The sequence below is a fragment of the Argiope bruennichi genome, chromosome X1 (genome assembly GCF_947563725.1).
Source record: "Argiope bruennichi chromosome X1, qqArgBrue1.1, whole genome shotgun sequence".
Lineage (NCBI taxonomy): Eukaryota > Metazoa > Arthropoda > Arachnida > Araneae > Araneidae > Argiope > Argiope bruennichi.
Genome location: NC_079162.1, coordinates 35721493 through 35744264, shown reverse-complemented (window position 1 = coordinate 35744264; position 22772 = coordinate 35721493). Strand labels below are relative to the sequence as shown.

At 28.4% G+C, this 22772-nt stretch overlaps 1 protein-coding gene across 1 annotated transcript in view; it reads right to left on the bottom strand.

Annotated features, from left to right (window-relative positions):
- Positions 1-6569: 6569 nt before the first annotated feature.
- Positions 6570-22772, bottom strand: part of LOC129958995 (amine oxidase [flavin-containing] B-like) — a 31758-nt gene continuing 15555 nt past the window's right edge. The window contains exons 6-15 of the mRNA XM_056071763.1: positions 20958-21049; positions 18644-18785; positions 17225-17285; positions 17012-17106; positions 13806-13965; positions 10556-10655; positions 8828-8939; positions 8607-8704; positions 7169-7343; positions 6570-6943 (exon numbers count right to left, since the gene is read on the bottom strand). Of these exons, the coding sequence (XP_055927738.1) occupies positions 6812-6943; positions 7169-7343; positions 8607-8704; positions 8828-8939; positions 10556-10655; positions 13806-13965; positions 17012-17106; positions 17225-17285; positions 18644-18785; positions 20958-21049 (1167 nt within the window). The 3' untranslated portion in view covers positions 6570-6811. The remainder of the gene's footprint in view (positions 6944-7168; positions 7344-8606; positions 8705-8827; positions 8940-10555; positions 10656-13805; positions 13966-17011; positions 17107-17224; positions 17286-18643; positions 18786-20957; positions 21050-22772) is intronic.

Here is a 22772-nt window from a genome sequence, read left to right as displayed (position 1 = left end):
TTGTAAATATATTTGAAGCTAAAACATTGTAAGAACGCTGTTTGTGCAGAAAACTTAGTAGTTTTTATTATTTCAAAGCTTGCTTTGGATGCTTTTCATCCCAATAAATATTTCCTTTGTTCAATTTTGGTAAAAAAGGAAAAGGAATGACCTTATTTTAGGCATTGTTATTGTTCAAATCAACGCAAAGCTAACTTCTTCAAAGAAAACAATATTAGGAAAACTATAACATACAGCATTTTTATTAATTTTATCAATATTGAAGCATACGGAAAACGAACATTTATCTTTTTCTAATTTTGAAATCCTTAATAAACTTCATATTTTTAGGTCTGTGAATTTTGTATAAAAATATCACCAACATTAACGGCAACCACTTTAAAAAAATAAAAAAATAAAGAAAGGCGGGAGGGGGGAATCCCCTCTGAAGAATAGTCGGAGATAATTACATTAAAGAAAAGAGCGAGTTTGTTCGAAAGTGAAAGATAAATTTTTTATAGTTTTTATTCATTCTGATGAGGACTGAATGTCAAGAGAGTACTAAGAAAAATATCATTTTTTTAGTCAAACCTCCTATTGTATTATTCTCAGCAAAGTCGCCTATTCTTTATTTAGATAAAATACTTTTCTTTAATATGAATTTGCAATGCTGTGCTTCCTTTCATAAATATGAAAATAACTTATATTTTGAGCAAGCATTAATTTGTCAATGATTTAAATATTAATTTCGAAAAAAAAATGTTCATTTATAGAATGACAACAATATTTAAATATCAGTGCTGTTGATATATAAAGAGTGTTAATATTTCTTTAGATCATAATTTTTTAAAAAATTTACTCACTTTCTGATTATAATGACTCCTTCTTAGGAGAATTTTCTTAAAATTCTTCTGTTTTAATTCTCCAAGTTACGTTAGTTTTTGCACTCGGAATAGCTGTGTTTTTAATAATTTTTAAGTTCAGTAAAGAATCCCTCCCTCTTTTAAAAATTGTTCCAGGGACAACACCAAGTCGAGAATATGGAATTAATTGAAAAATTAGGTATTGATGATATCTCTGGAATACTTTCTATGCTCTGCTAAACCAACAAAACTTAACCTAGCCTTACCTAATCCGTTCTTAGAGCTTTCGCATTATAAGGAAATATCCAGTCAGCTCTTTTTTTCAGAAGCAAAAATGCAGTTTCACTTTTTTTGTCATTATTATGATTAATAAAGTGTTTTGTGAGAAAAATTTACTTTCCACCTGAATGTTCATTTTCTCCTTGTGACACGCAAAATGCACTTTGAGGAATTCTTGAGAAAAGAGATAAAATCCGAGTGCGTAAAATCATTTCCTCTTTATAGGTGCATTTTGTTTGCCTATCCACCTATTCTTTACGCTTCTGAGCATGACCGGAACAGTAAAAGATCTTATTTTTTCTGTTGACCTACCTTTGGAAAAAAAGGCGTAAAATGGTGGGATATTGCGGCCAAAGAATAAAACACTCATCCGTTTCTAAATTTGTTGAGTGATTCCCTGTCGTCTTTTATGACTTTCTTGTTATTGCTCCACGTAATAATAGCAGGAAGAATTGGCGTTAGTAAAAAAAAAAAAAAAAAAAAAAAAAAAAAAAGCTTTTTTACTGTTCTCTGTGTTTGGTAAATGTATACGTTAAGATAAATATATTAATTTAATTACTTCGGTAAATATTTTACATTATTTTGATTACTAAAGCGAATAAATTTTATTCTCATAAAAATCATAACTTTTTTATTTATTATAGTTTCTTAACTATTTTGGAATTTATTTTCTTTGTATTTAATAACTCATCTTCATATTTTATTCTCATAATCCATCGATTCTGATATTAATCATATTTTTTTTTCATGTTCATCATTTGGTTGATAATAGATACTACTATTGCTCTTGACCTTTGTTTGCAATAAAAAGGCTAAATTAATGAGATATAGAAGTCAAATATTAACCTGTTAACCGGGTGATTAATTTATATTAAATTCGTTTTGCATTGAAATATTTCGTCATACCCAGTTAACAAGTTAAGCAGTTTTTTCTTTTACTTTATTGAGTAGTTTTCGTTTATTTCTCGCCAGACCTTTTCTGTCAGTTTTCCCTCAATAATAAAGGTAGATAGAAAGTTTTCGGGAATGTAATTAATAATCATAATCATAATAAAGATAATGAATGTTTTTTTTTTTGATTTTCTTCTCATTCCTTAAGCTTTCCTGTCAAAAAAGTTAAAGCAATTGTTTTTCACTTTTTGCCAAATTCTTTCTGAAGCCAAATTTTTTTATTCAGTTTTAATCACCGCATCTTCCAAATATTTTTATTGAATTTTGTCCCCATTCGAAGGAACTTCATAATTAAATAATTATTACCAAAATGTTTTTATGTTGCTTACAAGTGACATTTCAATTTTTGTATTAAAAGAATCCATCTTTTCTTAGCTTGATTTAATTTATTAATTTTGTGAGCATTTCCTTTGTTTGTGTCTTCGTAATCCACTAGCTTCATAGGCTAATTATTAATCAGAGAGTGTTAGCAACCTCTTTCCAGTGATAGATTCCACTAGTTTATTAAAATTGAATCAAATAAAAGGTCTAGTAGTCTTTTCTCTAAATAGAATTTTTCTATTTCCTTATCAGTATCATTTTCTTTAATCCAGCAAAGCGTGAATAAGCTATCTAAACAAATAGTTTTATCTGCTTATGAGAAAGCAATCTATACTCTCTTACTAAGTATTCCTTAATGCATCTAAGGTTGAATGCATAGCAAATGATTTTTTCAACATAGTCATTAGGTAAGTACTGTTATAAGAATACTCCTTAACCATTTATTATTAGTGTTAGTAAGATAAGTTTATGCATTTCTTTTGAAATTCAAGGCATCACGCCTTAATCGAAAAAAAAAAAACTATTTAGAAATTATTTTCTATTTTCAAAGAAGAAGATATTTTAGAAAGAATTTTCAATACAATATATTAAATGCAACGATGATGCATTTTTCAAAAAAAAAAAAAAAAAAAAAAGATTGAAATTGCATTAGTTTTCCCGTAATATGCGGAATGAAATTGACTCCAAAATCTTATTATTAATTATAAATATGTTATATTAAATAATAAAATTGTATTGATTTCGTAACTAACTGTGTTATTTTAAGCAAAAATAATTTTTCTTTCAGAAAAAGTTATACCTTTTTTGTAAAGGACAGAAGGAGTCAGCTCAGGGAATGTAAGTATATTTTTAGACTCTATTATGCATCTATTTTTACACAAATCTTTTTTTATAACATCTAATTTTAAAAATTTATATAAAAATAGGTATATATCTAAATATGATAAAAGTTTGAAAGTTAGAATATTTTTTAAAATATAAAAAAGACATCTTATATTCAGTATTCATGATATCAAGAACAGAAGACGAATTATTTATTTTTCAAAACTGTCTGGAACATAAAATTTGTGGCAACAATTCTACTTTTCTATTAAGAAAGAAAAACTGATGAGAATATAATTCTTAACGGAATGCGTACATTTCGAGAAATAAAAATAAAAGGAAAATAAAAGTATCAATGCAAAGTTGTTTATGATACTTCCGTGGGACATATTTTAAACAAAATTTTCATAAGAGAGGAATTTTTTGCAAGATACGGAAGTAATGTAACCAAGAATAATTCTTTGTTTGTAATATAATAGTTCTCAACAGAAAATATAAGACAATGAAGAAATTCACCATAGACAAACACGCTACTTTGAGGATTTGATGACTACGCAATGAAAAGAAATGTTTTTTTTTTTGTTATAAATAGTAACGTTATCATTATTTCTGTAGAAAATATAGTTGGATTGGCTAATTGATACAGCATTAATATATTGCGCTCATAATTTTCTTTTAATCAGAATTATCAGTTTTATTTAAAGACATTCGTTATATAGAATGTTCTAGAAACTTGTATTGTAATTCATTTCAACAAATAATAGTATGAAAAATCACAGTTTCAACTATAATAATTTGAAAAGTTCAATTTTCCTTGCACTTATTCTATTTGAATAAAATAGCAATAGCTTAGTGCTTCTGCTGTTTAAAAAAATTACTGTCAAATTGAAAACTGATAATACCTTATGTCTTTTTAAAGCCTCTAATTCTGAGAAATATATTTAGTTTGCATGGTTTCTTCTGAAAAATCTTCCTTTTATGGTTTATGTGTGCTATTTCGGTATTAAAAAAGCAGCCGAATTATGTTCCAAACTCTAAATGTGTATGGTTGGGAAAAGTCAAATTTATCCGCTCATCAAATAATCCAATTTTAAGAATTTCTTCAACTTTCTGCAAAATACCTTTTTATTATAGAATTTTATTAATACCAAATCTTGTCTTATTTAGCTATTTTACACGTATTTAGAATAATTTTATTAAAAAGACATTTACATATAATTTTCAAAGAAAAAAATTATAATCTTTTTATTTATTAGTATTATTTAATTTTTGAGCGAGACTTATATTTTAAATATTCTTGAAAAGTCATTTTTAAATCTATATGTAATGCTTTAGGTGTTTAAACACGCTCGCAGTTTACATAATATTCATTTTCAAAGCTCGAAGCTACAAACTGTATTTGATCTCCTGAAATGCCACAAAGATAGAATATTAAATCTTTACATAAGATACAAGAAAGTTTTATTAACATAACATTTATTTTAAGTAAAAACCTTCAATCATTAAAAATTCAACAATTTTCAGTTCTTGCTTATTTGATTATTGCTATATATTATTTCTCAGTGTGTGCAGAAACAAAGCACTCAAAAACTGTTAAAAAATTTTAAAGACGAAAAGATGAAATTAGAAAGAAAGTCGTTTTTGTTTCTAGAGTAATAAAATCTATTTTTTAAATACAAAAAAATATTTATTCAACTGAAATTGAAAAATTTGAGTTTTTACGTGGCGCCATCTATTATAGAGATTACACATAAGAAGTGTTATTGAATTACTTGGGTCAAAAATGATTTTTACAGAAATGAACTTCAAGCTCTGCTGCTTGAAATATATCTATATTATATATATCTTTTTTATTTTATGTAGTATATTCAATATAAGATTTTAATGCTAACATGTGCGAGTATGGTCGAAGCAATTCTCCCGATTTTTACAACTTCTGCGAAAGAACTTTTTTTAATCACATAGATATTAATTAATAATCAGTGTTTAATAAAGCTGATTTTTTTTCAAATGAATGAATAATGGGCTGATTATTAATCATACCAAAATTCAACTATGTGAAGCATTATACATAACGATAAACGAATGACACAGAATAATAAGATTGTTCAAAACTGACATTAAGATTGGAGAACAATAAAAAATTCTCACAAAAATCTTGCAAATTTTATAACTTTTTAATAATAGTACATTATGAATGAAAATCTTCTTCTTTTTGTTATTTCTCAAAATTTAATTGCAGACTAATTGAGTCTGTGTTGTGTTCTGAACCAAAGCCAACAATTTAATAACTGCATTTCCTATTTTCGAGGTTCAATCTTTATTTAGATGTTAATTGATGTGTTTATTTTACAACAAAAATTTTAACTCTTTTTTGCAGAATTGTCATTGCTGGTTGAGGATAAAGAAGCAGCTTCAATAAAAAAAGAACTTGCATCTCGAAACTTTGTTAATGTGAAATATATTTTCTTTGACGATGACTGTGCTATTCATTTTATTTACCAAATGATTCAAATATTTTTGAGATTCAAATAAAGTATTTTTGAAAACGTTTTTTTTTCTTGGCATAGCTATTTTATACTTAATTTTTGTCTTTGGCTATCGTTTTTAAATAATACTATTATTCCTTAATATATTTATTTTCACAATGCAGCAGATTTTTTTTTTATAACTACATAAATAACATACACAAGTAAAAATAACTGTTAATGAAATAAATAATGCCAAATAACTGTTGTAAATAATGCCAAATAACTGCTGTATCCTCCTTGAGGTTAAATTTTAAATTTATTTTGATTTTTTAAAAAGATTTTTAATCTTTTTAGTTATGAAAAGAGGAATAACTGTGTACAATGATTGTTACAGAATGAATGTTTTCTAATTTACTGCTTTCTTATTTACAAATTTTCTACTATAAAAGAAGATTAAACTAATTATTAAAAGAGAAGAATCATTATTTGTTGAATTATTTTAAGAAGCATGTATATTTTTAAATTGAATTTTGATAAAATGTTAGTAGGACCTGCCCTAATCACTTTCTAAATAAGCTTACATTTTATGGTTAATAACCAAAAAAATAAAGCAATGAATGTGAAAAATGATACTTTTGAATAATTGAAATAGTTTCTATATTCAAATAGCATTTCTTGTCGATTTTTAATTACAATCTGGCGAATCTTTTACGAAGATTTGTAGTTACAATATTTTTATATCACGAAAAAAGAATATATATATTGTTGCATGAGCTGCAGCAGTTGTTTTGAACACACGAGAATGGTCTTTATCAATTTAAGTACTCAAATCTGCTTAAAATTAATAAAATACTATTACTTTAAGGAATACTTAAGATAAAGAATGTAGTTGTGTTACGTAATAAATATGATTCTAAAATTTTTTCAATTTTATTAAAAATGAATATTCATTATGAATAAAACTTTAAAAAAAGCCTAAGGACTTAAAAAATAAAGAAAGTCACTAAAATTATTGAATGATTTAGTATTTGACATTTATTGATACTTCTGTAAATATCACGTGCATATGAATCAAGCACAACACATTAATATCTTAAATAGTTTAACGTTCTATTTCAGAAAATATTAAGGACTCAACAAATAAGCGAGGATTGATACTGCTAAAATGCTTGTAAATGTTAAAAACTGTATAAAACCTGTTACAGATGGCGTGTATTTTTCTTCAAAAGTAGTCTCTAAAGGTTTAGATGGTACATCCTGAAAACAGAAAGAACTACCAATAAAATATTTGTCTTCAAAATTTTAAATGAATTTTTTCCTGTTATTAAAATAACTTCTAATTATGCAAATAACAATGAAAAAGCTTACTTAAAGCTTATTTTTGCTTCACTTAAGTAAAAATTTCTTATTTACTTTACTAAAAATACCTTATTTACTAGCAAAGAATAAATATACATTTAATAAATTAGATATTTTACAAACCTTAGATTCTGGTTCGTCTATCCAAATTTTGTCTGGAGTTATTTTTCCCATTTCGCAAAGTACTTCTCGAGCAGCTCTTTCTCCTGATTCTACTGCACCATTCATATAGCCCGACCATTTTATGGAAGTTTCAGTGCCAGCGAAGTATAATCTGTCTATGGGTGTTCTCAAAGCCCTACAATGAATAATTCAAACTAAAAATATTCCTTAATACTCGTTATTCAAATGGGCGAAAAGTGTCTGAATCGCATTAAATAGGATACTTCAGTAAAAATTAAAGTTAAATAATATTTTTAGCAATCACTGAAAATAGCTACCATTAATATTTTAAAAAATGGCGGCGTATATAATTTGGTGAATATTAAAATACTACATAAGCCTAACTTTCGTGTTTTTTAAGAAATCAGGTAAAAGTTGTTCTTCTAATTTGTAAAATTTGTTTACAGAATTGTGTTACTTCCTGTTAAACTAAAAGACTATTTTATTTCATTTAAAATTAACTCTCGAAATCGAGTAGACAATGGATTGAAATGAAAAGCCGTCAGTAGGATGGCCTACTTCAATTAAAGGCCGCTCGATATGTAGGAGTGTTTTGAATTGTGGTATCTAGCTTATGAAAACAAATTGCTAGTATCATTTCCAGAAAGATTAGCCAAGGCGTTCAAAGAGTTAGCCATCTTCAGAGAATAGATATCTGCCATTAAATGGCGGCTCCACAAAAGAAAATGATTAGAGAAGTCTTTCGGAATTTCATTGATGCATTTGGAACAACAATATCCATATATACTGTAAAGAAAGAAAACCCTATTTTCTCAAAATAAATAAATAAATAAATAAAATAAAAATAAAAATCTTGAAAAATTGTTATGATATCTTTAAGATATTATCTAGCATTCAGAATGTCGAACAACTTTGTGAAGATGCCGTACAATATCTTTGTGATATTGGAACTAGCACGGCGATCAGAGGTATGCGCCTTGTCTCAACATATCTCAGGAATAAAAATAGCCCCTATTTTTCAGAGAGATGCCATCAGTTTTGGAATTAGCAAGATAAGAACCTCGTCGCTTTCATTAATTAATCGAGATTCAGTTTGATTCTCAACAAATCTTCACTTGATCCTGGCAACATCTAGGACCCCTACAGTATTAGGGACAATTAAAAGTTTAATGGAAGCGAAATCTTTATGTTGGAAGATATTTAGATGGATATGCACAATAAAAACGTTTTTGACAGAGATACAGTGATTGCTAGGTGCTATAAAAATGAGGTTATAACACTTCATGTGATAAATTTCCTCGCAGCTGTTGCAAACAATAATTTTATGGGCGATAAATCAAAGGAACACACTTTTTTCTATTTTAGATTATAATTAAAATAATTCAAAAATTCAATGCACAAAAATAAAAAAAGAAAATAAAAAAGAGGATTAACGTACCTTCCATATCTGGTGATGAAACCAGGAGGTAGCGTTGCCGTATAGCATCCGCCGACATATTGTTCTTCCATCCAGTTCTTTTCTTCATAATGGATTGGCTTTTTAATAAAGAAAGATAAATTCTTATTTCAACACAAAGATTGTTGCGTTATAAAATTTTAACAATGTATCATATAAGTTGCAGGGTTCTTTAAAATATTGAGAAATAAGGAGATATTTACCTTTCTAGCTTCAGGGCAACCTGTTGCTTCTTCTAAACTTCTTGCGATTGCGTTTTTACGTTCCTCAGGAGTCATATTAACTATTTTCCGGCATTTATTAGCCGTTATGAATCTGAAAAACAAAAAAGAATTATTGATAATCTAGATAAAACTAATGCTTCTTTATCTTTGCTATCATGTTATTTGCAAGGATATTTATTCCTAATAATGAGGAGAAACAGTAACAAGCTAGTGAGGTATTTCAAAATTACGATAGAAGTAATTTTTCTCCAAAATTTGTTGCCTGAAATATGTCGGATATTCTCAGACAAAATTATCTGCATTTATTCATATATTTTTTTGTTTTTTCCGAAACCTCGTCAAAAATCTTCTAGACCTCATTTTCGCGTTAAAATGAGTTTTAATTGTTTGCTTATTTCAAAATCATTCATTTGGAGGCTATCAGTCGTTCTTGTTGGATTTATTTTTGAGAAATGCATTTAATATATATATCTGGAAATCAGCCTTCAACTAGAAATTTTAGTTTATATGGAGTGCAGCAGATGTATCATCATATTCAGTTCAATAACCTTGAATGTGATTTTAGATTACTTTAAGCTAATATCTGTTAACAGAAATTAGTTTTAAATACAAATTATCGACACTTTGCTTAATAGAACAAATTTAAAATAATTATTTTAGGAAAAAAAATGTTGAGAGTTTTCTATGATTCTAAAATACATATAGGGCGATTAAAATTAAAATTACAGTACTCAGAGATTTGTAGCTCGGTTTCTACTGAACAGAACCGAGTAAAATTTTATATATTTGTTACTTTGACCATGGGATCGATGCAACCATTGGAAAAATTACTTTGAAATTTTACCAATAGATGGCGTTGCCTAGACAATTAAATTTGATTTTAGTTTTGATGTTCTGAGTTGTACCTTCTGTTCCATATCTTGCTACTTTGAATCACAGTTAGAGAATAAAAATAGCAATTAAACTGACATTTTTAAATACAGTAAATTTTTTAAGATTTTAGCACTGTGAAATGATAAGTTCTATTTTAATAGGAAGTAATTGATTGTCCCAAAACAACTATCATAGGGCATTCACATTTCTTAACAGCGCTTATGACCAGAAGTTAAGATTTAGGGGTTTGAACGAACCTTTAATTGAAGATAAAAATAAGTAGTTCAGATAAAATAAGAAAGATTTATTTTATGTGTATGTTGACAATAATTATGCGCTAATGTTACTGTTTTCCTGTTGCTTCTCCATAAATTGGTGTACACAGGAGCATTCAAAAGAACAAAAATTAAAAAAATGCATCCGTATACAAAATTTGAACTCCTTCTTGTAGTACCAGCTTGCTTTTATACTGCTTTTTCTTGTCATTTGGTACGCAAGACTTTCCTAAATTCTTCTGTACAAGTTGGCCGATATTTCCAGAAAGAACAAAAATTCAACTACATTGACAGCAGTAAGGAATAATTACTGTAAATTTACTCTTAAAATTAATCAAGATAGCCATAGATTTGTTTTTTTCTCACGATTAATTCCTTTTTACTCCTTTATTTATAAAAATAACGTCACAACAAGATTTATCATTTAATGAGTTGAACAATAACCCTACTTTATTGTCGAATTTATAAATGCTCGGAATTGCTCGGTGTCACTGACGGTTGTTTTGGGACAATCTGTGAAACGAATTAGCATTCAGTGGTCCAGAAATATAATAAATACCCAACAAGTGCTGGGAAACTTCCATCCGGTTTTGTATCATCCACTGAATAATACATCGGATACTCGTCCCCTCCGACGATCAACTGAGCTCCGCACAGACCTAAAATGAAGAAGGTAGTTCATTTATTAGAAAAATCCTATTGTCTTATATTATCTTTCATTGAAATTGAAACCAAATTTTATGAATAAAGTCATGAATACTTTCCTCCTAGAATATATGTCTTTATAAGTTAATGCCTCAATTTGCATTGACATATTGAACTATAAAATGAAACCTTAAGTGTTTGGAATCTCTACCATTAGTATTTTATTATTGAAATTATTTACAGATAAAAAGATTGAAAACTAGCAATATTTAATAATCTTTATATAAGTTAACGCTTCAAAGTTTCATATTATTTGGACATTTATTTAAATTTTATTGATACACTAATAAAATACCCATTCTTAATTTAGAAATGAAAAAATGGAATTCTGAATATGCAACTCAATTTATTTCTTCATTATCTCTGAAAAATTAAAGCACATTCATTCTTTTCTCTCGCCTTTTCCAAGCGGTATTATAAAATATATCTTTATATTTGCAGTTAAGTATTCTTTAGGAAGAGTGCCGTATTTTGCTTTTATATTCTAATTTTTTTTAAAACAGAGAGCCTTAGATTAGTCATGGCAATGTCTAAAGGATTATTTGAAGATAATTCTCTTTTGATAAAGATTGTTCACTTTAAAAAGTTTATTAACAGTATTTGCAACGTTTATTTTCTTTCAGTTATTTAATTAATTCAGAAAATTAATTATTTTTAAAAACGGTAATATATTATTCAAGTTGTTTTTTATTCTTAATTTCTGTAAAATATATGTTCTTGATATCATTAATTTTTTAAATTTTCTTTTCAGAATAATCAAGACAAATAAGTAACTCTTATAACAGATGCATATTTGGAAATGAAAAGATGGTTAGCTATTCAAAATTGCATCATTACAGAATTACGGCAAAACCTATAACAGAATGAATAGCTTAAAATGAATATCTTAAGTATATATTTTATGAGTTTATAGTTTAATAAATAGTTTTTTAAGTTAATATAGTTTTTATAAGTTTTAAGTTTATAGTTTATAAGTTTATATTTTATAAGTTCTTTAATGAATGATGCATAATGTAATAAAAAAATAATAGAAATATTTTATGTCAACAAAATGTTTGAAGAATTGAATATTATCATAATCCTTTTTATGTTGATTTTAATAATTTATACAGAAAACCTTAAGGCAAACGAAACTAATTATTAATTATTGAAACTAATTATAAATGTCTATTAAATTAATAGACATTTAATTTTAAAAAACTCGATTATAAAAAAGCTTTGTTATTGTCTTTAATTTCACTGATAAAAAATTTATAACATATTTCTGATATTTCACATCATTCTTACCTCATTTTTGTTGTTTGTTATTTATTATTTCCTCAAATATCTAGTATAAGTCCATACTTTGTGACCACTTAATTTGACATTGCTATAAAACTGCTGAAGATTATAGCATTTATTAAATAAAGCAAAATATATTTCCATGCGTTCTAGAACTATAGAAAGTGCTACATCAAACTTAATCATTTTTCTTCACATAACCAATAAAGAGTTTAAACCCCAGGATATTTACTATTTGCATTTAAAATAAATTTATGTTCAAATATATCATTTTCTATCAAATATACAAAACCTTAAATTACAAACTACTTCTGTCAAACTGGTTCAAAGAATAGAGATGCTCATCAGAATATCAAACGATGCGATGGTTAGAAGATCCAATCGTAATGATTTGTTTCCATGTAAATCAGTTAGATATGGTTTATTGAATAGTTAAAAAAAAGCAGGGGGGATATTTAAAACATGTCAACTGGACTGATCATCAACTGGAATGTATATTGTTTGCGAATGCTAGCAAGATTTGTATATAATTAGATCTCTGGCATTAATACATTTGGCATGAATCCGGAATTGCGTACTCTTCCCCAGCATCGTGAAAGATGACCATTTCTGAAATGATGATGTTAAGTCATTGGCTAGAATGATATTGAATGGAAGTATCCAACTTTGTGTCTTGGAAAGAAGAGTTATGAATGCAAAAACATGCTGCGAGATATTATAGTATCTAACGTAATCAGTTTTCGAGATGCTGTTGGAAATAATTTCATGCTCATGGACAATATTATCCGCTGTTATGCCGCGTCGGTTGTTAAATATCTTTTTGAAATTGAAGAGTGACAAGAATTAAGTGGCTTTCGGAATTACTCAACCTTAGTCCCTTAATACATGCACTTCGGAGACGCATAGCAGAGCTCAGTTCTCCGCTCTCAAGGAAAATGATTCCGTGTTGACTCTTAAACAGAAGTAACAGAATCCAGGACAATCTGATCAACAGTATGCTCAACGGATGTTATGTATGTATTTCAATAATAGTGAGACCTATATCTTTTTAAGATTTCACTAGAAACTGTAATAAAATTCTTGTAACTATTTTGCTTATCTTTCTAAAAACTATAGATCGGTATAGATTATTATATAGTATAGATTTTATTTGTGAATTGAATTTCCAATATATTCCAATACATTTGTTATTTTTTTTTATTTACATATTTTTTTAGGCTTATTTGTATCTTCATGAACATAAAAACTGCTACAATCGTTCTTTTTTTTTTTTTATAAAGAACATTGTTGTCCCTTAATATAAGGACACCAGCATAATAATATAATAGTTATGTATAAAATATCAACACTCAAGTAACGATTCCTAGCTTAACAAAAGTATAGGAGGTATGCAAAGAAAAAGTACCATAATTATCGAAAAATTCTTCTTCAGTTTTAGACAACTCTGAACCGAAAAAACTATTTTTCGAATTATGACTCTCATTCTGGCTGTAAATGATAACAGCAACAACAACAGCAACAACAACAAAAACCGTAATAAATTAGACGCATAAAATTCGGCATGCAGTTATAACATCTAAGTTACAGGTTTCCATGAAATATTGGGCGAAATTCGTGAACAGGCTTAAATCCATACTCCATTTTCTTCACTGGACGATACACCAGAGTTTCTCCTTTATGTGGAAGAACGTGAGAAAGTCTAGAAAGGACCCTCTCACTGGGGGTAGATAAAAAACACCTATTCGATATTGCCTAAAAAATGCACGTTTTGTATTATATAACTAAAACTCAAGGAAAAATATTTTATATTCAAAATTAATTACCGTTTTCTCTCCAGAAAGCTGTTTTGTAATATATGACAACTTTAATAACCGATCCCATCGGCATTCTTTGCATGAGTTGATTTCGTAGAGGAGGTAACTGTGGGGAGAAATGAATCTTCTGCTGTATGGCAGGAGGACAAGCTAAAATGACGTATTTTGCCTAAAAATGAAGAAAAATACTTATTTAAAAATCTTTTTTTTTTGGTATCCATAGAATTCTTTGTATGTAACAAAGGAGGAATAATCTACCGTCTTCAAATTTAACACGCCATCTTGCATATAACAGACTTATGGAAGAAATATTTTGAGAGTAGCCATTTAAATCTTTTAAAACTAAAATGTTAAGAATATGGCAATAGAACTGAAAACCTATGAGACATGAAAAGATTAGGCTCAGTGAATGTATTTACTACATGAATATTCATAAAATCTCGGAAAAATGCGGGAGCATTAAGAAGATTTCTTGTCCTGTATGTTTTTATATACTTCATTCTGTACGTCTATTCTTTTCGTAAAAAGTTTTCAGAATATTAAAAAACCCATAAAATAAATAAAAATGTAGAAAGATAATTTTGACGACAAATAAATAAATTTATACTGAGAGGTAAAATAAAAGACATTATCTTCTTGTTAAAATGGAATTGCCCGGAGGTTAAACATAATTGCTATTAATTTAAAAATTTCAGGAAATTCATATCGGAATGGATGGAATGCAAATTTCAGGTTTAATAAGATTTTAGATGAGGAAGTGAACACTGAAGAAGCAGTATAAGTCTGACTTTCATGATCTTGAGAAAGAAAGAGGATCCCAAAACTATGATCAATCTCAGTGACACAAAATGATTAAAACAATATAATACTGTAATTTAATATGTTGTGGGACAACTTCATTCACCACGCATGCTTCCCACACTTTCAAAGAGAGTTTGTTTAAGTCATGACATCAAAGAGTTCTTAAACTCACGAAGAGCAATTTTAAATTCGAGAAAGGCGCGTGATGGAAGGGGTGAGCTACAAAATGTTTCAAATACATATGTACAAAATGTTTCAAATTCATTCATAGTGATTCCTACACAGCATGTATGCTGTGTAGGAATCAGATCAGAAGAGTTGGACAACCTTTATATATACTGAATATTTTCCTTTTGAAATAAGACATCGAGTAGGGCCTCACGTTGAGGATGTTATCATTCCTAGATAGAAAATTAGTACAGACATAATCTCGAAACAAGCGAACGGTAGGCTCACGGACTTCATTTCTGTATCTTAGAAGTAACCTATTTTTTGCCAAAGACTTGTACGGCTGCCTATCAATATATCTGTAAAGAATATGAATTCGTCAGACGAAAAGTATGTCTTTCTATGATGCTTCATGGGTTGAAAAGTGTTTCTATTTCTCTACAGATAGCAGCACAACAAGAATAACTTTGCAGACGTGATCTGGATTTTAAGTGAACATGATATTACCCCTCTATTGTCCACATTACTGCTGATGCTCCTAAATGCAGTGTTAATGTGTGCATCTCTGTTCAAATCTGAGGATGATGTAAACTTCTGACTGTTAGTCATGGAGATCAATGCACTGGAGTGTCTTGTAAACAGTGTGTTTAAAAACAGTGTCTCCTATAAGGGCTTCCAAGGTGAAACTCAGTTAATTTGTTGAAAGGTTCCTTTGATATCGTGCAATTGCTGTCAAATATCGGTCTTGCCGAGCTGCTATTATATCAAGATGATCTTGAATTTGCTGTCGAGTAACATTTCCAGCAGCTTGAGTCTCTGTTACTGTCTGGAAATCAAATATTGAAATGAACTTAAAAGTTGAAATGCTTAGGTCTGGAATCGATCAGATATGATCATTCCAATAATTTATTCCTTCACATACATGACCAGAGGTGTTTTGGGGGCATCTTTTACTCTTATGAATTGCTAACAACGCTCCGCAACATAACAATTGCCAGACGCTTCTTCAATTGACCATGCCCTTCGAGGCCTTTAGATACTTGCTTTGACATGCGCATTGTGCATAAGCTTTTTACATTCAATGATCTATCTTCCTTCCTCAGCTGACTGAAAAACATTGTATCCAAATCAAAATTTGCGCATTTTATGAATTATGTTTAATTTTTGGACACCCTTGTATTGATTTTTAAAAGTCAAGTGCTTCTTATATAAGGCACGCTTATTTTGATATAATTTATGAAAATTGATTAGATGAATAATAATGGGAAATGAATGAACTAATAGTGTGTGTAAGTTACTGAATGTTTGTGTGAGATTTAATGCTCGGGTTTTTTATGGAGTCATATTTTAGTTGTGTCATATGGAGTCATATTTTAGATGTCTTACTGAGTAAAAAAAAGTAATAATCAAAAAATTCTGCACAGTAAAGGCTAGTGAACGAAAGAAGTGACAATCAGTTACTTGATATTGTTTAAAGTAACAAAAGGCAACAATATGACAAATTTCAGTTAAATTTAATGCATTAAAGACAATATAATTACACATATTCTATGTCATTAAACCCCAATGGGTGAGTTGAACTGCTGGACAATCCATGAGTGTTAAGAGTCTCCATTCTGTTATTAAAGCATACTAAATCACGTGTGAATCGGACAAAATTGAGTTCCCTAAAAAGTTTAAAAAAATCTTCTGCATCTGATAAATCTACTTTCTTTTTCAATCATGAATATGACAAAGTTAGAATGTAGTGACAGTCGAACGAATTTATGGAGTGTCTTTCTTACTTAATAACTCTTCTGTTGCTAATAGAGGAATAATGATTGAAGAATTTATTCATAATTCAGATTGCTTCCATGGTCAATCCAGTCGCGTGATTTTAATGTGAATTTGTCGATAGAAGTCGAAGTATAATTTTAATATGGGTAGTGCAATTAGATAATGGCATCATCATAAAGTGCATTTATAGCATATGTTCCAAAATTGATTTTAGTGTGTTGCTGAGTCCATGACCAGAAGAATTGTGGCTGAGATTAGAGTTAAAAATGGGTTATTAAGTGGTGTCTGCAATATTTTAGCCAGATTGTGTAAGTTGAAGAAATGATGATTGGAGTTTAATATAAATTGTAATAGCCTGAAAAAATTGCAAAAATAAATAAATAAAAAACATAAAAATGCTTAACATTTATAATAATTCACAAAAATATAAATCATAAAAAAATCAAGAAAACAGATTTTTTTTTTTTTACTTTATATTCTTTTCCTTGTAAAGTTTTCACTAAAACAAAGTCCTCCGATTCTTGATTTAGAGCAACAACAGGACTATTTGTAAGGACGACACTATCTACAGTAGAAATTAAAGAATGATTTAAAAAAGTTTTTACATAAAGTGGTTAATTGTATCAGTATATAAATATTATACAAACAATATTATAATAAAAGATATGTATTTATAAACATACCTCCTAATTTCTCAGCTAGTTTTTCACTAATTTGTTGAGACCCACCAATGAATTTTCTTTCCTAGAATAAAAATAGGCAAGCATTTAAAAATAACTAAAGAAATATGCTGGTGATTTAGATTTACGTTCTGAAAATAAAGCATCTATCATGGATAAAATATTTAATGCTTGCTTACAATTGATAAATTGATAATTCTATTTAATTATTTTATTACTATCATTATATCATAGCTAAATGTATTTCTAGCTATCATCATTAAAATTTTGAAAAGATTTGTCGCATATTTTTTGCATAATCGCACCAAAAAGAACAATATTTTCCATATTTCGCATGAAATATCTATTCCAATAATTATTTAATAAAACTTGTTAATAAATCGGTTTCAGTAACGTTATCTTTCAATGATTTTTAAAATTTTTCCAAATCTGCAAGCAGTCTGTTCCTTGAAGTAGGCAAGGGAAAAATCGTCCTACATTACTGAAGAACTCAGAAAATTTATCAAATGCAGCAGAGAAAATACTATAAAAATGTGATAAAATTACCTGAAACAATGCCTTCAAAAATAACAAAACTAAGAGGAATAGAAATTTTAAAATTATTAATTTCTTTTTGTTTGAGATACTTTTTAATTTTAATATTTTTTTACCAACATACAATCTATGTAAACAAATAAAAAAATAAGAATAGTAATAAAAATGATTAAAATTTTGAAATAATTATTCTTGAGCTGTTATAATTAATAGTGAGATTGTGGGAAAGTACATTGACACTTTAATTAAAGTGTCTGTGTAATTTTACGAGGTTTCAATATTTACTTTACATTCACGAGTTCATATAATTCAATGAATTATTTCTTGATCGTAACATTTTATCCCCGATTGTGTCCATTTACAAGGAGCGTATTTAGAGCCAAATAACATTAAGTATAAGAATAATTTAAAAATATAATCAAGAAAAAGAGTGTAATGATATTAGATCGTCACAGAACGTGCTATTAAATAAAACGTCTCAATTCTGAGCATTTAATGGATGTAAACGGGATGCAATAGAAACATGAACGAGAAAATATAATTTTTTGATTTAAAAATTAAATAATCTGAGAAAAAAAAATATTATAATGGACTGAGCATTATCAGGTTATAAATATTTTACACAATAAATGAAATGTAAACGCTTAAGGATTCCAGTGATTACAATTCATACTTTATTAAATATTCATTTTTGATTCCTTAAGCTTTCTTAAATTAATTCATTAAATTGCTACTTTATTTGTAAAGATATATTTCTTGGAATTTATTATATGTAGTTAAATAATTAGTTATTTTTTCCTTAAAATATATTTCTTTGTGTATTACATTTTGTAAATTTCGACATAATTTGGAAAATTTTATGCGAATTTCTCTAATAATTACACTTACTTGGCCGCCATTTTCAATAGAACTTATTCTTTTCATTCCGCCGCATTGTTTAATGTACCATAAAAACATCAGCAATGATGTTTCATGTTGTTCTGCTGTGACGAAACTGTTACAGATCTCACCAAACACTTTTTGAGCCCATCTAGAAAAAAATGTTGAATGATTAAAATATTGAAATCAGTTATTCCATTTCAATCGCAAAATTGAATAATTTTGAGGAAAGTTAAGTAGACAAAATTGATAAAATATACAAATTAATTTTATAATTATGAAAAGATAGACGAGATGTATTATGTGTAAATATTCAGTATGAGGACAAAAGTAATCTCGTAAAATGAGTTGACCATATTAGGAATTAAAAAATTATCCATCCATTTTGTACAAATATTGATATTGGCAAAATTTGGTCAAATATTGATTATTTATGGTAAAATTTAATATTTTCTAGCCATGTCCTTATTAAATGGAATGTATGAAATTTACAGTTATATATCGAAATCAGAGCGTTCCATTCACTAATTTAAATGGATAATCTTTTTCAAAGATATTGTAATACAGTTAATGCAGCAGTAAAATCAGAACGTTCCATTCACTAATTTAAATGGATAATATTTATCGAAGATATTGTAATACAATTAATGCAGCAGTTATTGAAAATGTTGCGATCATGGTGGGAAGAAGACACCAAAAAGTCTGCACATTGCTGAAGCATTAGATCAGGGATCTGTTGCTGTTCTTTCTATAATTTTACAATATAGCCTCCTTTAAAAATTTCACATTAAGTTACAAAGTTATAAAATTTATTCATTTAAAATTCTCAATGAAATTTTTTTCACATTGTGATTTATATTAGCTACCGAACATTCTATGGACAACAGCGGAGTATTTTTAATCAGATGGCTGAATGAATATGTAGAAGTGGGTGAAACTATTTTGTAAGTTACTTGGCACTTGTAGAAGTTTGGTGATGTCCCTACTAATTTGAAAAAAGTTATGAAACGCTTATAGAGAATACTATTTTCTTATTTATGTAAATGCAGCAGTTTTAATGTAGGATGAAGCCTCTCCTTATTCTTATTGGCGTGAACTAGTTGCTCAGAGGACAATTTATAGGGGAATAGTTTATTTTATTTTTGACTTATCGGATCCAAGAGTAAAATTTTTGTGACTTTTGGTTCTGAGAATACTTAAAGATAAAAATTGATAAGGCATTAATTTTTTTCAGAATTTGAGGACAGCATTTTGTATCTCACTCTCTATACTTCAAAGGAAATGTTTGGCTTGATTGCTAAACATGCTATTTTTAGGTTTCAAAGATTATTTTATAACAGTGGCTATTAAACCGAATGTGGTTTGTCTGGGCAAAACGATTCTATAATTTATATTTTTTTGTTATACAATATTAGATTAAAATATTTATAAATGTTATCAGTGGAGATGTATTTTACTTATAATTTGACTAAATTTCTCTCCTATCTCATCATTGAGGCGTACTCTAAGCTCTTAATTTCTCTGATGAAATATTGAAGCTATATAAAGTAAATTGTGAATTTAAATCATATTGCTGGATTGAAAAGAGGCAGTCGATGGCCGAATAGTCATAGCACTGATCTCATAATGAAGGGATTGTAAGTTCATATCCCGCTAGAGACGATGCGATTCACAATTTGTGTAAATATTTAATTCCTTATGTTTCCCTTTATTTAATGTTTCCGAAGATTCTAGACATTTCTTTAGTTTACCAGACAAGTGTTCTGGATTTTTCTTACTGTCTCCAGAAAAGTATTCTGGAACTCTCCCTGCTAGTATAAAAGCAGAAGATTTGTCAGTCACTGTGTTCTCAGTCCAGAGTTGAGTTAATAAATTGATTTAGCTCTACTTCTTGTGTGTGTCATTGCGTTTCACACTAAAGTATCTACTCATATACTCTTATAATTTAAAAAGGATTCATAAACTTTTCAATATATATTTATGTTTTAATTTTTTTTTCCTAGACAAAAAAGACAATATAAAAAGGTTTTAGTAAAGTCAATTTTTTAAAGACCCCCTCCCCCCAAAAAATACTGTCAGTAAGAAGAAATATTAAATTACTTGGTCCAACAATGCTGCTAAATAAAATCTTTAACTGTCAGTACATCCCATTCTTTATTAAAGACCCCCTCCCCCCAAAAAATACTGTCAGTAAGAAGAAATATTAAATTACTTGGTCCAACAATGCTGCTAAATAAAATCTTTAACTGTCAGTACATCCCATTCTTTATTAAAGACCCCCTCCCCCAAAAAATACTGTCAGTAAGAAGAAATATTAAATTACTTGGTCCAACAATGCTGCTGAATAAAATCTTTAACTGTCAGTACATCCCATTCTTCTGCGTGGGGTGCATCCCAAGGAGCATTTGCGGGTATCTGTAAAGAAAGAATTCGGTTTGCTCTTATTATTGCAAAAATATGTCACAGTGGAACAACACTTCTAAGTCTAAAGTGGTTCAAAATTCATTGCATAAGCTATTAGGAAAAATAAAAAAATAAGAATTAGTATATGAGTGTACAGCATTATAAAAAATAAGTACAAAGAAAGTACAAAATATTTCAGTATCAAAAAGGGAAGATAATGATATAGGTTACTGAACACCTTTCTGATATTTATGATACACGATGTAGTTACTTTAGGAACAACTCAAAACTGGTTGACATACTTTCAGTCTAAAAAAATTTTGATTAATGTGCAAAATTAAAAGTGTACTCGAGTTTAATCTATCAATCAACGAAGTATACAATCCATACGATCTTGAAGAAAGTAGGTTAACTGTAAAAGTAGTCATTTTATAATGAAGAACTAAAAGTCAATTTCAAATGATATGAAAAAATCTGATTGCAGAAAAAAGTTCGACATGTGGATATCATAACAGTGGAGAATGTCATGGTTCAAATATCCTTCCTGGAATCGTCGCTCACTTTGAATGAAATGGATTTATTTTTGAAATGTCCGATAATGAGCATGAATGACGGACCATAGCATTTTGCGAGAAAGAATTGTAATTAATACGAAGAGTGTATCATGAATAGAGGTTAAATAATAACAAGAAAGGAGATACTATGCTTATGGTGAGATTCATTTATCAGGAAGGGATACTGCCTGGCCTGAAAATAAAATTTGCTCGCTTCTATCAGCAACAAGAAATATTAAATCAAATGGTTGGAATAAAGACATTGAAAGGGCATTGCCTTCTATTCTAACAAAACTGGAACGCAAAATTTTTTGGCGTCTCATTAAAACTCACAGACTTTGGTTCAAAAGTTGTGATACTTTAACTTTATGCGTCTATTTAGTATGCATCATACCTATTATATATCTGCCATATATCTTAAATTTACTACTCGTGAGGATTGGGCCATTCAGATGCAAGAACGAGTGTATAAGGGAGTATACCTTAAAGTTCCAACTTTGATATTTTTGAGTATCATTAGTTTTATATCATGCAATATTTAATAGTGAAAACTGATTTTATAGATTAATTCAAAGGAAAATGTTTTTGCTTTATTTTTTCTTCAAGATATATCAGAAGCAAGTAATCTGTAATTTATTGTAAGAACTTTACAATAAATGCAAATACATTTTTGTTGCTTATACAAATATCAAAAGAGATATAAAAATTTAAAATAAAATTTGGAATTTAAGTTTTTGCTCAATTAAAATCAGGCATGCTTTGTGTCTGAAGCAATTTTATTTTTTGGCATAGTTTTCTATCTTTTGAATGAAACATTGCCTGTAAGATACTCTAAATCTATTTCACAATTATGTCAAATTAACTTTTATTTTGTGTCCCTTCCCTTCCGTAATTAGCATATTTTCCTATATTGTTTTCAATTGCATCATGGCTTGCTATGCTTAGAACAACAACAAAAAAGTAACAGGCCTCTTGATGATTTTTTTAAAAATCTTTTGTCGAGAATCAAACGTGCTTACGTTGATTTGCAGTGCCAGCCAAAGCAACGTACTCATCAGCACGGTTCAAATTTATGACCTTCGCTGCGCCAGTTCGTCCTTTGGGCTACAGACCTGCAGGAACCCCCTGCAATTATTTTCAAAAATTTATTTTTCCTTTTTTTTCCCGGAAATATCTGTTGG